Source organism: Magnolia sinica, chromosome 8 (assembly GCF_029962835.1).
Source record: "Magnolia sinica isolate HGM2019 chromosome 8, MsV1, whole genome shotgun sequence".
Classification (NCBI taxonomy): Eukaryota; Viridiplantae; Streptophyta; class Magnoliopsida; order Magnoliales; family Magnoliaceae; genus Magnolia; species Magnolia sinica.
In genome coordinates, this window is record NC_080580.1 from 53,381,533 (window position 1) to 53,397,386 (window position 15,854).

Consider the following 15,854-nt stretch of genomic DNA (forward strand, 5'->3'; position numbering starts at 1 on the left):
GATATTCCTAATAACAATAATAAGCAAAACTCAAAGTGCTAGATCATCTAGAGTAGTGGGCCATGCTCATGAGATCCAATGGTGTGATCCACATGACGATCTGGTCCACTCTAAGGAACCAAAACACAGTCCTCTAACTAGGAGGCCCTCCCTGGACGTCGTCATCGATCCAGATCGATGGTGGGGCTTTCCTCCTCCTTGCGTACGTGCGTAGGGGGCGTGCGTGTGCGCGAGATGTCCCCATTATCGGGGAATGTTCATGGTACACTGGGATTTATTAATGGAGGTTAAAAGTATTGTGGGATATGTACCAATATCGTCCATAAACAATGCAACCGTATCAGCTTATATAAGCCCGAAATAGTCTAATATAGGGCAATAAGGGGTGATAAGACTAGTATTGGTGCTGAATAATGGAATGCGCCAAAACCGATTCCCAAACCATGTTGACTTGAATAAAATTTTTAGTTCCTAATCGATAAAATGCACGGTCGAAAACTTCAAATAAATATCTGTGTATGTGTGTGTGCGTGTGCGTGGATTGGTAGTCATTTGTGTAAGTGTAAAGGCTTGTCAATTACATCTATCAAGTCCGGATGAGCCTCGTGGATAAAGAAGACTTGAAGACTTGCAGAAACCAAAGTGTAAAGAAAGGTTAGATAGGTGTGCAATGGTACTACACCTTAAAAGCTCAAAAATGCCTCAAAATTGTATAGGAAAACCTTAGGAAAAGTCTATGGATGTAATGAATGAAAGAATTGAAATTCAGGCATGTTCGGTCGCACCGAACCTACATTCGGCCCCATCAAAGTGAGCCATAACAAGATAGTAAACAAATTGGCTAATTCGGCTACAACTGAATGTCACATTCAGTCCCACCAAAGGCAACACTCGGTGGCATCGAAATGAGCCACAACAAGACAACAAGCAGACCGGAAAATTCGGCTGTGATCGAATGTCGAATTTGGTCCCACCGAAGGCAACATTCAGTGCCACCGAACTTCGCGAAAACATGGCATATAAAAAACGACCAAATTTGGCTACAACTGATCTTAAATTCGGTTCAACCAAAGGTCACCTTTGATGCCATGGGAAGTGCAGCGGCCAGAGTTGATTTTCATGCCTAATTCAGTGCAACCGAAGGCTAATTCGGTCCGATCAACAACTAGCCATTTTTTGACCGTTTTTCACCTGTTTCAAGCATTTCCAAAATCCGATTCTTGGGCATCAAAACCCTTAAGTGAGAAATAAATAGAGCTTTATGAGAGTGTGATTCCCTGACTAAAAACCCATCTCCCAAGCTCTTTCCCTCATGAAGTTTATTATTCAATCTTTGTGATCAAGCACATTTATTGAGCATTCAAAGCTTGGATTGAAATATGAACTCTAGCATTTATTAATGCCCTAACACTCATCTTTAATGGCAAATCTTATGTGCTAAAGGGCATTGAATGCTAGTCCTTGGAAATCCTTGAAATTGCCGTTTTACCGCTATTAGTGAAGCTTAGATATATGACGAATGTCCTAGAAGAAGGGGGGTTGAACATGACTTTTAAAATTTTAACCAAATAAACAACAATCACCCACTTCTAATTCCTCAAACAAAACAATAAAAACAAGGAGCGAATATATCAAATCAGCTTAGACTAAAGTGGAATAATAGTGAAACATCATGTGCGCATTTTATCAAACATGTTTACTACAGTATGGATATGCATCGACATCATTTAACAAGGTAAAATAACTATAAACAAAAATCATTCAGCCCATTACACACTATATATAATGATTGGGCTATGTGCCTACTCCACTCCCGACTGACTCACTCTCTCCTAGAGTGTACTGGATTTCACTATCAAAATGGTTTTAGATCAAGTTTACCATAAACCTTTACAGCATACACAAGGTCTATACGTTTTACATCTGTTGATGGCCTACAAAGGGTCTTAGAGAGTTTAGATCTCAAACTCAATCAAGACGCCCTACACAAGGACAACAAACATATGCTCATGTCGGAGGCCTACACAACGACTTGATGAGTTTGGTTGGTCAAACTCCGAAACTTAATTTTATACAAGAATCTGTTTCCAGACAAAATGGACTTGGTTACTTTCTTACTTAATATAGACAAGCCCCCTTGAAGTGCCTTGTTGAAGAGCTTACTCAATCACAAAAGCATCTTCTTCAGTTCCCTTGAACCACAACCTAAAATAGATGTGCATTTACTAGCGCCGAGGTATGGACGAAGGGTAGGTGAATTCTAACTCAAGATGAGGGATCTTTTAAGGATAGGGTTAGGATTCCCAAGGACTAGCATTTAATGCCCTTTAGCACAAAAGATTTGCCATTAAAGATGAGTGTTAGGGCATTAATGAATGCTGGAGTTCATATTTCAATCTGAGCTTTGAATGCTTAATAAATGTGCTTGATCACAAGGATTGAATGATGAACTCCATGAAGGAAAGATCTTGGGAGGAGGGTTTTTAGCTAGGGAATCACACTCTTACAAAGTTTTATCTATTTCTCACCTAAGGGTTTTGATGCAAAAGAATCGGATTTATAGAATGATTGAAACAAGTGAAAAATGGTAAAAAAACGGCTAGTTGTCGGTCGGACCGAATTAGACTTCGGTCGCACTGAATTCAGTCCCACCGAAGGCACCTTTAGTCCCATCGAAGGTGACACTCGGTGCTACCGAACTACGGGAAAATAGGACAGATAACAAATGGCAAAATTTGGCTGCAACCGAGCTTAAATTCGGTCTGACTAAAGGTCACCTTTGGTGTGACCGAATAACACCTTCGGTGCGACCGCAGGTGTCAAAAATTGACCAACGGCTAGAGTTGATTTTCATGCATAATTCGGTGCGACTGAAGGCTAATTCGGTCCGACAGACAACTAACTATTTTTTGACCGTTTTCACCCGTTTCAATCATTCTATAAATATGATTCTTCGGCATCAAAATCTTTTGGTGAGAAATTGATGCAGGACACATGATTTAATGCTAGCATGCAACGTGGAGATTATGAAAGACTCCATGAAGTAATTCAATTTTAAAAAAAGATGTTAACCCACCAAGTAATTAAGAGTAAAAAATAGGAAATAAAATCTGATTTAACCTAAATCATATGCCCGCATGTTGAGAAATCCAATTAATCAATTAAAACTAGGCTCGATGTTATAATAAAACTTCCAATGTAGCATAGGCATGTTCCACAGTCAAGGGACATATTTGTAGGTTTTATGATTAGGGTTTGGAAGGGAAAAATCTGAAATTTGAAAAATTAGGGTTCAGGGGAATTGGGGATTTTGGAATTAGGGTTTTTAGAAATTGGGGAAAAGAGGAAATTGAAGTTTTAGGGTTTAGAATGTTGTAATGGAAGGGAAAATAGGAAGACAAAAGAATAAGAGAAAGAATGATGTACCTTGGGGAATCCATCACCAAACAAGCTTTTACCCTTCCACAATTTAATTGGAAGGGTTTCTCAAAAAAACCCTAGAAAATACGGAGGAAAATTCCTTCATAAAAGAGAGCTCTCTTCTTCTTCCTTTTTTTCTTCTCAAATTTCCACTAGGGTTGGAACTCCACCCCTCCCTGTGCTTTTATAATTAAAAATCTAGCATAATTACAACTATGCCACTTAAGTGAAGTGGCCCATCATCCAAAATAAGAAAATTAAAACATTTATTATTAATCTCAACAATCAAATAACTCCTAAATTTTTTTTTTTTTTTTTTTAAAAACATAAAGAAAGCAAGATCAGAGTCCAATGGGCCCAGATTTAAAAGATATGGTGGCCTGATGGCCTGATCAACAAGATCCAAAGGTCGGAACGACATGAAATAGAAATCCTATGACTAAAATGATCTCCGAAGAAGCCCACATGCATCATCCTAAAGTGGGGTCTTCTTGATGCACGTCTAATGCATGTGGGGTCTTTAAAATGGCATGGCGGGCCCCATCTGGAACTTGTCTCCCATCCACAAAGAAGGCTGCGCTAATGTGGGCATCTCCGTCTTTGGTACACCCGAGTATGTCCTTTGATGTCCCCATAAAAAATAGATAGAGTTTCGTGAGAGTGTGATTCTCTAACTAAAAACCCTCCAAAGCTTTTTCTGTCATGGAGCTCATCATTCAATCCTTGTAATCAAGCACATTTATTGATCATTTAACCCTCGGATTGAAATATGAACTCCAACATTCATTAATGCCCTAACACTCATTTTTAATGGTAAATCTTTTGTGTTAAAGGGATTTGAATGCTAGTTCTTGGAAATCCCAACCTTGTCCTTATCCCACATTTATTTCAAGGTTGCAGTTCAAGGGAGTTGAAGAAGATGCTTTCGTGATTGAGGAAGCTCTTCAACAAGGTGCTTCAAGGGGGCTCATCTACTTTAATTAAGAAAGTTATCTATGCAGTCATTTTGTATGGAAACCGATTCTTGTGTAAAATTGGGTTTCAGAGTTTGACCAACAAAACTTGCCAAAATCCTTGTGCAGGCCTTCGATGGGAGCATACATTTGTCGTCCTTGTGTAGGGCGTCTTAATTGAGTTTGAGATCCAAACTCTCTAAGTTTGATGCGCAGTGCATCTGAATCTCTCTCAGCGCACTGGTTTCGGATCATCTAGAGCTCAGACATTCTTCACTTTGGCCGATCCTCCTGTCGACAATTCTGCTGTGGATATTGATGATGCACCGACTATCGACCCCATGCCTCTGACTACTGTTGACACGACTTTAGCTTCCACGTCTACACATGATCATCTCACTCGCATCATTCATATTGAAGATCAGCAAACACAACTACTTGAGTGACAATCACGGTTGGAGCAGTTGTGCTACTCTATTCAGCGAACTATCTAGAGTATTACTGTTCACTTATCCTGTCAGTGCGGCAACGAAGTCACCGCCCCCGGACCATCACTTAGATCAAAGCAGTTACTAGACGTTAAGATAGTGTGACCTTTTTTTTTTTTCTTGGGAGAGACTTAGTGAGGGAAAAACAATAGTGAGTGTATTCTTTTTTACCAGCTCAGTCATTGATGTTTATTCTTTCGAGCTGAGTAGTTGGTTGGTGTTTTTTTTTTTTTTTTTTTTTTTTTACGCAATAGGTTGCCTTGCCTTATCATGGGTCTCTTTGTTTTGGATATTTGATGATGTTACAGACATATTTTCTATGCCTCATGCTATATCTATCTATACATTTCTGTCTGAATGTCTGTTGATTATGTGGTACTATCTTGTGCATATTGTCCATATTTACTACTTATCAACATCCCTATGTTAATTTGTGACAAAAAGGGGGAGACAACTCCCACAAACTTGCCAAATTATCTTTTTTGTAGGCAATCTTTGGTAAAAGATCAAGTAGGAATTAAGGGGGAGCTAGTGTAAAAAATGGAATCAAGTCATTTAAAAAATATTGTATTTATCAATGTACATCATTAGTGTGGCATGTAATTATTTTAAGTTTTTGGAGTTGACATTGGTTGTCATTGGCCTTTGACCATGACACGAGTCTAGGTTTGGTTTTGTCATGTAATTGAAAAAGGAGGAGATTGTAAGTGTAAAGGTTTATCAATTACATATATCAAGTCTAGATGAGCCTCGTGGATAAAGAAGACTTGAAGACTTGTAGAAGATTGGGAAGAAGACATAATGAGATGAGTTGAGTCAAGTAGCCAACAAAGTAGATATTAGAGAACTAAGTGGTATTAGTAATTAGTAAGTGCTAACTACCAAGTAGTATGAGTAAGACAGAGAAATAAGAATATGAGAAATAACAAATTAGTAGTAAGTAATACTACTAATTATAGGCTATAACTAGCAATTAAGTACTAATCCTAGTGTACTATTAGTCTATTATTATATAAATAAGAAAATTCAAGAGAGAGAGAGAGAGAGAGAGAGAGAGATATGGGAAAGGTAAACCATTTGTTGCATGTCTTGGTCCATCACCCATGGATGTGAATCTGGTATTTATGCTCCATCCTAAAAGTTGGTATGTTCCAGGAAGGTGAGCTAGTGGTTTGCATTAGAGCTGGACACGAACCGAGTCAACTAGGCTAACTCGCTCGGCTCGGCTCAGCTCGAAACTGGGTTCAGGTCGAGTTGAGTTGATTTTTGAGAGCTCAAAAAAATTCAAGTTGAGTCCAAGCACAACTCGAACCCGACTACTCCCCTCCCCTTTCTCCTCTCTGTTCGAATGCGCCCCCCCCCCCCAGCTTGGCCGACCCTAACCCTAAGTCCCTCTCTCTGCCCAAATGCATGCCCCCACTCGATCATTCCCTTTGAGCGAGCACGAGCACGAGCCCTCCGTCTGAGCATCGCCGCATCTATGCCCGACTTCCCTTCATCCGTTTGAGCGGTACAATAGTACTCTCTCTCTCTCTCTCTCTCTCTCTCTCTCTCTCTCTCTCTCTCTCTCCTCTCTCTGTATTTGGTTGCCCGACCGACCACTGTCCATGGCAGTTCGGTAGGTTTTAATTAATGTTAATAACTTAATATATATTACATATAAATATATATTATAATATATATCCCTAAACCCCTAAATAATTTTAAAGTTATTTATATATTATATATTAATATTATATATAATATAACCCTAACATCAAAAACCCTAAACCCTTAATATTAAAGTTAAATTGTTGTTATTGTTATTGTCGTTCGTCAATGTTAGTGTTAGATTGTTATTGGCAGTCACGTGATTCTTAATGTTGTGATTGTTATTGTTATCGTTAGTTATGTTATTGTCATGTGATTGTTAGTTATGCTGTTGTTATTTGTTAGCTATGTAATAATTATTATTAATTTGTTATTGTTATATTGGTAATATTAGATGTTAAATTGTTGTTAATGTGATTGTTTAATGTTAATGTTATTGTAATTCAAACTATACAAGAGCACGATGGAAACCTATCTTCACCTTTTGATTCAGAAGAGGTGAACCAATACGTATATGAAAAATTAGACAGCAGCCCGGATGGATCGGATGGTGAAAGTGATGGATTCAGTTTAGATGCAGGAGGTTATGGTTATATGCTAGGAAGGCACTCCTATCGAGGATATTAAGTTAATGTTGTTAATACTGTAATTGTAATATTTTCACTCTTTATTTGTAAGTCTTTGATTTGCACTTCTATTGTAGAAATTAGAATAGATTATATTTTATGCATTTTGTTTTATGTTCAACCTCGAACTCAAAGTCGAACTTGACTCAATGGATCAAACTCGAACTCCACTCGAGCTGGCCCTTGCTGCTTACCAAACCGGGCCAAGCTGGACAGTTAGGCTCAATGACCGAGCTGAATTCGAGCTGGGGTTGGCTGCTGGCCAAGCCGAGCAGAGCTGTGCCAAGCTCGACTCGGTTCAGCTCGGTGTCCAGCTATAGTTTGCATGTTTATACAGAATTGTCTTTTCTCTATCATGCGGTCATCGGGCTTAGAAAGTTCGTTTTTAGAAACAAGCATTTTGATTCATGGGATGTCGCCTTCTAAATGACTCGAACAGATTTCATCAGGACCTGAGAAAAACTCTATTTGACCATGACTCGTTCAAGAGTCTAAAAAGGAAAAAAACAAAAAAAAAAAACCTGACTCAATAAAACTCAGATTGACTCGACAGAACTCAGAAAAGGCTTGATGAAACTTGACTCGCAGAGACTTGGCAGTATTTATATATTTTTATATTTTAAACATTATCTTATCAGAAAAACTCGAAGAAACTCGTCCAAGTTACTCAACTTGACAGACTTCTCAGTCAAGTACCTTTTGAAATTTTAATCTATGCTTAGAAGGCATCCATTAAAGCTGTAAGCTTATTCTGGATAAAGAAGTAACTGATTCTTCATAGCCTCTTTAATGAGGAAGATTATTTTTAATTGGTTTCTATACTGTTTAAATTGTGGCTTTTCTATGCATGGCTGTGAAAATCTTTTATGAAGGTCAGAGCTAAACCGATTGAACTTCTCGGGTTTCTATACCATGCTTTTGGAGAGGGGGGATGAACTGATATCTGTTGCTACAGTCAGGTATTTTATTTTGTTTTTAAAACCAGAGGTCTCATATATTTAGTGGGGTGTGGGCGTTTTTGCATGTCCTGTAGTTATTCTATGCTGAAACATGACTGTCTTTTGTTTTTCTCTTTTCCTGTTTCAGGATCTATGGTGAAAAGGCTGCTGAAGTTCCTCTCATTTGTACTCGTGTTCCATACCGCCGACAGGGAATGTGCCGCCTCCTTATGAATGAACTGGAGCTGGTAGTAATCTATTACTTTTTATCCTTCTTGTTGGTAAAGGGAATGTTTAATATTTATATGGTTAACAACAAAATGGATCACATCTTGATATTAAAAGTGTAGGAATCATCTATTGCTTTGTAGATTATTGGTATTGCATTTTCTTCTTCTTTTTCTCTTTCATATCTGTTCATTGCTTAGAAGCATCAGATTAGAGAGGTTTTGGATCTTTTGGCTATGCATAGTATCTTATATCCATTCATTGGCTAGAAGCATCAGTTTACCGGGCGTTTCGAATTAACCTGAGGATCGTTGGCAATGCGTAGTATCCTCGAAATTTTGATTTATTCTAGTGGGGCCCATTGTCAGTGGTCCATACCATTGGTCTGTTGAGCTCCACCATAAATTGTCAAGCTCCCAGGTTGGGAGATACTAGCTATTTACTCTTTGGCCTTTTTTTTTTCCAGTTCAATATGGATGTTCCTATCTTAATTTTCTCAAATATCTATGTTGAGGCTAGAAATTGAAGGGTTAAGATTGTGCTATCGAGGAGTTTCTTGGGGAAGGATCCATCTACGGTGGTGCCAACCAGATGAAATGGTCTGGATCATTTGAACCATGGGCTGTACTAGTACAAACTGAAAACTTCAGGATGCTATGCATATTCTCATTCGAGAATGATACAACTCTAAGATGAGAGGCTCATATACCTGAACATATATACGTTTGCTATTAAGTTAAACGCTTTGGTTATAATGCACATGCTTGGCTTCATGGGCAATGTTCTATGGTGTTTTGATGCTTACAAAAAATCCAACTTTAGTAGACTCTATGCTTCCTCACTTTACCGTTCTGCCCATTTGTTCCCAGATGCTTACTCGTTTAGGGGTGGAAAGGTTGTTGCTACCAGCTGTTCCTTCACTGCTCAAGACATGGACAACTTCCTTTGGATTTACTAAGATGACAAGTTCCGACAGATTAAAATTTCTAGACCACACCTTTCTGCAATTTCCTGAGACTACCATATGCCAGAAACTTCTCAAATCATCCACAAGAAGAGCACTTTAATCAAGAGGTAACAAGCGGCTCCCATTTTCCCTACTGTTTATTTCTTTCTTTATTCTCAGAAAGTAGCATCTGAGAGAGCATCTGTACCTTCTATTAATTTCTTTCTTCTGGGACATTTTCAGGTGCTAAAATACTAACATCTAGGTTAGTTATTAAATCACTCACTCCCAGATGTATGTGATTAAGATTGCGTCTGTTAGGACTCATCATGGATGGGCCACATGCCAAAAACAACACCGGTCTTGGAGCCTTTAGCAAACTCTCTCTCCCCTGCTTCCTTTCTCTTTTTAGCCTTATTAATCTGCAAGGTTCCCAATTCCTGTTTTTTGCATGTATCGGCATTGGGGGATATCAGCTAGTGGGAAAATTATGGTGCAGGTTGCTTGGAGCACAGGTATGTGAAATGTTTGTTCCCTGTCACCTAGATGCATAGATTTTGAATTGAATGGGAGCCATTGATGAAGCTTGGTCAAAGGACAAGGTTCTTGTACAGTCAGACAGAGACCTCATTTGAGACTGAGCAAATACACATGCATCCATAGAACGCACAATATTGATGGTGGTCTTACCATAGCAGCATGAATCTCTCTTGTGTTATATATGCTTCCCACCCTTTTTACTGTGAAATGAAAGTTCACATTGCAGGATGCAAAACTATAAGCGTAGAAATTGTCTTTTTTCTGCTTTCAGCTGGTATTGTGGCTTTGTGATTAGGACAGTCAATAGTTACCTATCTGGCTTTGTAATTAGGACCCATGGATCAGATCTGATTTAACATGTCTAGTCTATCTTTTGGACCTGTTAAGAAATTAGGCCGGTTTCGGGTCTCAATTTTTGGACGGGTCTAGCTGGGTTCAGGTTGGGTCCATGTGATGGACCCGGTTTCAAATCGGGTCGAGTCCATGTGATGGACCCAGTTTAAGGTCGGGTTGTGTCTTGGATCAGGTCCATGTGATGGGCACCGTTCAAGTCAGGTTGAGTCCGGGATGGGTCTGGATAGTTTTCAATAGCACAATTTGATATATCTAATATGTATTGATGGCAACAAAAGAGGTTTTCTAAGCCACGCATGAAAGAGAGCCCGTTTACATACCATACACTGGTCAAAGTGGCACATGTATGTGCAATCAAAACAATCCTTCCGGTGGGCCCAACCATAAATTCTATTAGTTTATTTTATTTATCCAAACCCAACTCATTACCTAGATCCAAAGTCCTGATGGATACCTGGCAGGTACCCAAACACGATTGGATCCTAGGTTTGTTATTCAAGAACTAGACCCGGACGTGAAGGGACCCAGACTTGTCAAGACCACCCAAATCCAGTTAGGCCGGTTATGGATACTATTGGACTTGATCCACCCAACCGGTTGACGGCCTTGTTTATTATGTTTTTATGCCTTTTGGTAGGTTGGAAAATGGTCTGGGCAATGTCCACATTATTTTGGGTTGAACCTGAGGCCAATGGTTGGCACCCAGTTCTGACTTTTAGTCCCAAATTGGGCTGGACCTATGCTTTCACCTGCCTTAGGTTGGACAAGTAGGTCTTACCCGACTAGTTTAACATCAATGGCTAAGTACTCAGATGCTGGGCCTATTCCAGTGCACGGCTGATTTTTAGCTCATTTGATAAGCTGGGCTTGGACTTGGCTTCTTAAATTCATGGGCCGGACTTTGGGCATGTTTCGGCCTGGGCGAGATCAGCCCATTTGCTCACTCATTGTTCATAGGGTGTTCATTTCTTTCTTAACTTTCTACAAGAGAATTTTATACAAGGCATAAATTTGAGTCCTTGCCAATTTGTAGTCCAGGCTCCATTGGCTGCTAAACAGGTGGGCCTGAAGCAATCATTTTTCAGGTTTGCTGCTGTCACTTCTGGCCAATGTGGGCCGTGTTCCTTTGAACCTTCTTCCCATTCTTTTATGGAAGTTCTTCAAAATGAAGGAAAACTAATATATCTAACATCAAGGCACTTCATTGCAGGAATGTTTCTGCATAGACTGTCAATGGGTTGTATTGTTGGAGGGACTAGCCAGCTCGACCAGCTTAAAACATGGGGTTAAACTGGATTTATGGGAATTTTGGGTCTGTCAGGGGTCAGGAAATATGGCCCATTCCAGGAATGGGTCAAGCTCAGGTTGATCCTAGCCTCACCTGGCAAGTCAGATATTGTCTTCTGAGGGCCTTCCCAACACTTACCATGGAGGGGTTGGGCCTTATCAATCCAGGCCAGGCTAAGACTTTAGGACCCATTACTACCTAATCAAGGGCCCTGATGACTGCTACCCTTTCAGGGAGGCAAGTTGCTGTTGATGGGGCCCATCCACTATGTAATGGCTCTAGGGGTGTCATCATGCCAAGTGCACCCATTGGTACCTGAACCCGGCCTGACATGGGCTGGGTTATAGATGTAGCTAAACAGGTGTGAGTGTGGCTTTCAGTAACTCTTTTGAGCTCGATTAAGAAATGGGCTGGGCATTGGTATATCCCAACACATACCAGAACTCCACCCGAACTGGATTATACATGATAAATAAATAAATAATGATTGGGTTTTCCTAGCATCCCCATCTTCACTATCAATTTCCCCAAACCTCTTCACTTATGCTCACCTATCATCAATCTAAACCATTCATTCATTCATTCATATAACTTGGAGCAAGCCAAGGTGCAAGAATCATGCCAATCGGATGATCCTAAACCTTTGATTACTTTAGAATCATAAGAAATTCAAAGTGCGATCTTATCTAATATTTATTTTAAGATGATGATTGTACCTGTTTTGTTTCTCCCGCCAATCTTGACAGTCAGTTTTCATGCTATTGATTGGAACCTTATGATCACCTGATGGACATGATTTTTATTTTTATTTTTCATGACTTGCACCAAGCTGTATGAATGAATGAATGGTTCGGATTCATAATAGGTCACCCCGTGTAACGGGTTTGAGGATGTTGAACAATGCTAACCTCTCTGACTTCTGCTTGTTGAAATAGGACCATTGGGTATTTTTTAGTTTTAAGCGTCAGTTCATCCATCCAATGAAACAAGCTAACTTCTTGTTAATTCTACATCTAATATGGACCCACAATTAGGGTAGTTTATATTTTAATTACTTATATATTATAAGTATGCAATTTCACTTTAATAGTTTTTAGCTTTTAATCATGTGATGGATTAAAAATAACATGAAGAAGGTTTTTTTTTTTTTTTTTTTGAAATATTATTATTAATATTATTTATAGCTTCAAAAAAAAAAAAACAAAAATCCATACTTTATGTTTTTTTAAAAGAGAATCCATAGTTTTTTTGGTATTATTATTTGTGTATATTTTTCTTTAAAATCACAAACGGGTACCCAATACCATAATGGGTACACACAAACACCCAAAAGGGTATGGGTATGAGTTTTAGGCCTGACATAAGTATGGGCATGGTATGAATGCAGCACCCATTGGTAAGTATTGGTATGGTTATCCCTGTACCTGGCCTGACTCCCTTGTGCTGCCCTAATTCAGCGGTCCTAACAATGATATAATCAGTATCTTTGTTATGGCCATAAAGTATGGTGTCCATGATTTGGACGGTCTACTTTTAAGTTTGATATATGCTCTCAAGTGGTATTTGTAACTCCATGTGGATGAATCATGACGCTTTTGCCCAAATATATATCAAAGATCTCCCCTCTTTAAAACGAGGGGATGATTTCTGAGATTGAAGGGGGATCCTGAAAATATATGAACTTGGTGTAGACATGTGAGAGATCTAAGCTGGGGTCAACATGGTGTACCAAAAGCCACAATGGTCCCCTCATCATGCGGGCCGCATGTAGATTGAATATATGCTGTTGGTGATGTCTACTCCTCAATAACCATTTCCTTACACAGGTATGCTCATCTCGAGGAATATAGATGGGCATCATTTATGAGTAGAGCTGGGCATTGAGTCGAGTCGGATCGAGTTAGGGCTGACCCAACTTGATTTGGTTTTGAAATATACTTGACTCAAACTCAATCTGACTCGTCACCTAGTCTGGCATGCCTGACCCAATCCAAGTTCGGGTCTGGCTTGGACTAATTCGGACCGAGTCCGACTGAGTCAGCACCGAGTTGGGTTGAGCTGAGCTTTTTTTCCATCTTTTTTTTTTTTTCCTACTTGAGTTGAGTTGTTCAAAATAAATATTGTTAAAGACTCAAAAGTAATTTGTAAAAAAAATGAACAAATTAATAAACATTGTAAAAAAATCAAAGTATGTTCAGAATATCAGATGGAGTTCCACATACAAACTAATAAACCATTCGTTGCCAGAATATCCTTTATTCATTCAATATCCTCTATATAATGAATGCCTTTGTGGTGTGTAATCCGAGCAATCTTGTCCATAATAGTAATCTCTCTTCTACCTTTGTTGCCAGAAGCATCATTTGGTTCTCTTTTTACAGGTTGAACTGCAGGAGAACTTTGCACTGAGTCTGAGCTGGAGGTGTCTAAAATATGGTTGTTTACCTCTTCTGGATCAGATGGTGGAGATGTATTTCCATCGTCCTCATTTATAGATTTAAAAAGTTTTTTCAGCTTCTTTATATGATCTGATTTGTACGAAATTCTCAATCGCCTATAGAATGCTGCGAGACCTTAAAGAAACTTTAATGATTTATTGCTTAGCTTATATCCCGTACTCATGTCTGTTTCGGCATCAAGTTGTGTCGGAGGGGGTTGATGTTGAATAGTCCTTGATGCAAATTTCAAGCTTTGTTTTACGACTTATTTATAATTTTATTTTTATTGTTCCTTTAATAGTATGTTTTTTTCTTCTCTACTAATGTGGGGGCAGTTCCTCCGCTTGACCATTCTTTAATTATAATAGCACTACTTTTATATATTCTGTGGCTGATTGTATTGACTATAGGGGAAGGAGTGGTGGGAGTCTTTGTATTTAAGTCGAGAAATAAACTGAGAGTAAACTTGGGCTCCATAATTCCAAATATCCGCCAATGGATCATCTTCTGATGATATATTTATAAGTGTGAATTTTGAAAGAAAGAATATTTAATTAGGTTAAGGCAACATAAATAATTAAGGAACGAAATTAAACAAATGCAACGAGCCAACCATATGAGATTTAAGCAACAACATCATTTTCACTTCTAACTTAGAAAAAGAGAATATATATATATATATATATATATATATATATATATATATATATATATATAAAAGAAACATTAAAATACATAAGCTGATAAGTAATAACCGTAGAAAATATCCATCAATTCATCAAATGTTACAATTCAAGACCACAAATAATAATTGTCATATTGTTATAAGTAAATGCAAGAAAATAGAAAGCAATGTCTCATCCCACTTCATGCAATTGTTATAGGTATAATCTCGTTCTGGTTCTCACTCTTTTCTTCCTTGAATACCTCATCAACAGAGTTCTCCTTTTCCTAGATCAGACGCAACCAATCTTGTATACAAATGAGCGCTTGAACTGATTCCAATGTAAGTGAGCTTTGATACTTGTTCACGACCCTACTCTCCATGCTAGAAGTATATTCTGATGACAATATTTCTCGTGCCATCAACGAGAGCCGGGGTATTGTGATTCATGAGTTTTTGACTTCCTTCAGTTTAAAATATTAAATTCTTCGCTTTTGTACTTTACTAGTGGCTCCTTGATATAGTGGTAAAGTTCTGTTTGGGTTGTCTGCGTTTGAGTCTCAACTTGTGCCATGAAAGGAATGAAATTATTAATCGTGTTTCGTTGTGCAACAACACTATAACTAAAACTCACTTGAGGAGTCTAACCTGTGGTATTGTCTTTTGCGTCCCCTAAAGTTTCTATATAAAAATTGTACAAATATTTAATTGCATCATGAATTTTATCAACCTCAGTGACACTCTTCTCACTATACGACTTTTTAAAAATGAATATAACCATGAACATCTTATATAGAGGATTAAGAACGATTACAACAACTATTACCAGACTTTACTTAGATTAATACATATCAAGCTTTACCTACATACCCATAGTCATTAATTGTAGAAAGTCTGGTCCATTGTAACTTTTGTACAAAATATCCTTTACTCTTCAAAGTTCTGGTAGAAATATATTTGTTGTTGGATACTTACTTCCTAAAAAGATTTTTGTGTCATAAAAAATTTAAAGGAACTTATGAACTGCTTCAGATCTTGTCCAATCATTATTAGAAGGCAACCACTAATACACAATATCATGCTCCGCATAGTGAGAGAATGCATCTTTAAAAGCTATCACTGAATCTAATATTTTGTAAGTTGAATTCAAACGTGTCATGACTACAGCTTTATTGTTCTCTGAGATGACAAATTCAACCGTTTTACGATCTCATTTCATGTATTTAATCATGAAGGTGACTCCCGTATGTACTTCACATTTTCTCTTATGTTTTCGATCATTGGCTCAATTATTTTAAGCTCATCTTACACAATCAAGTTTAGGATGTGGGCATAATACCTAATATAAAATATTTTCCCACCAAAATAGAAATTAATGGTG

The 15,854-nt window shown here is 38.3% G+C and overlaps 1 protein-coding gene across 7 annotated transcripts in view; it reads left to right on the forward strand.

The window, feature by feature from the left end:
* Positions 1-14,107, forward strand: part of LOC131253321 (uncharacterized) — a 41,230-nt gene extending 27,123 nt beyond the window's left edge. Inside the window, exons 5-10 of one of the 7 annotated variants that reach the window (XR_009175086.1) lie at positions 7,950-8,036; positions 8,164-8,263; positions 9,113-9,317; positions 9,433-9,454; positions 9,666-9,704; positions 13,753-14,107. Coding sequence is in view for 3 of the 7 variants with exons in the window: in XM_058254282.1 (XP_058110265.1) it covers positions 7,950-8,036; positions 8,164-8,263; positions 9,113-9,310 (385 nt within the window). In the remaining 4 variants the exon portion in view is untranslated. Of the gene's footprint in view, positions 1-7,949; positions 8,037-8,163; positions 8,264-9,112; positions 9,318-9,432; positions 11,864-13,752 lie in introns of those variants that run through there. The other 6 variants (XR_009175085.1, XR_009175084.1, XM_058254282.1 and 3 more) reach the window with 6 other exon arrangements.
* Positions 14,108-15,854: the final 1,747 nt, after the last annotated feature.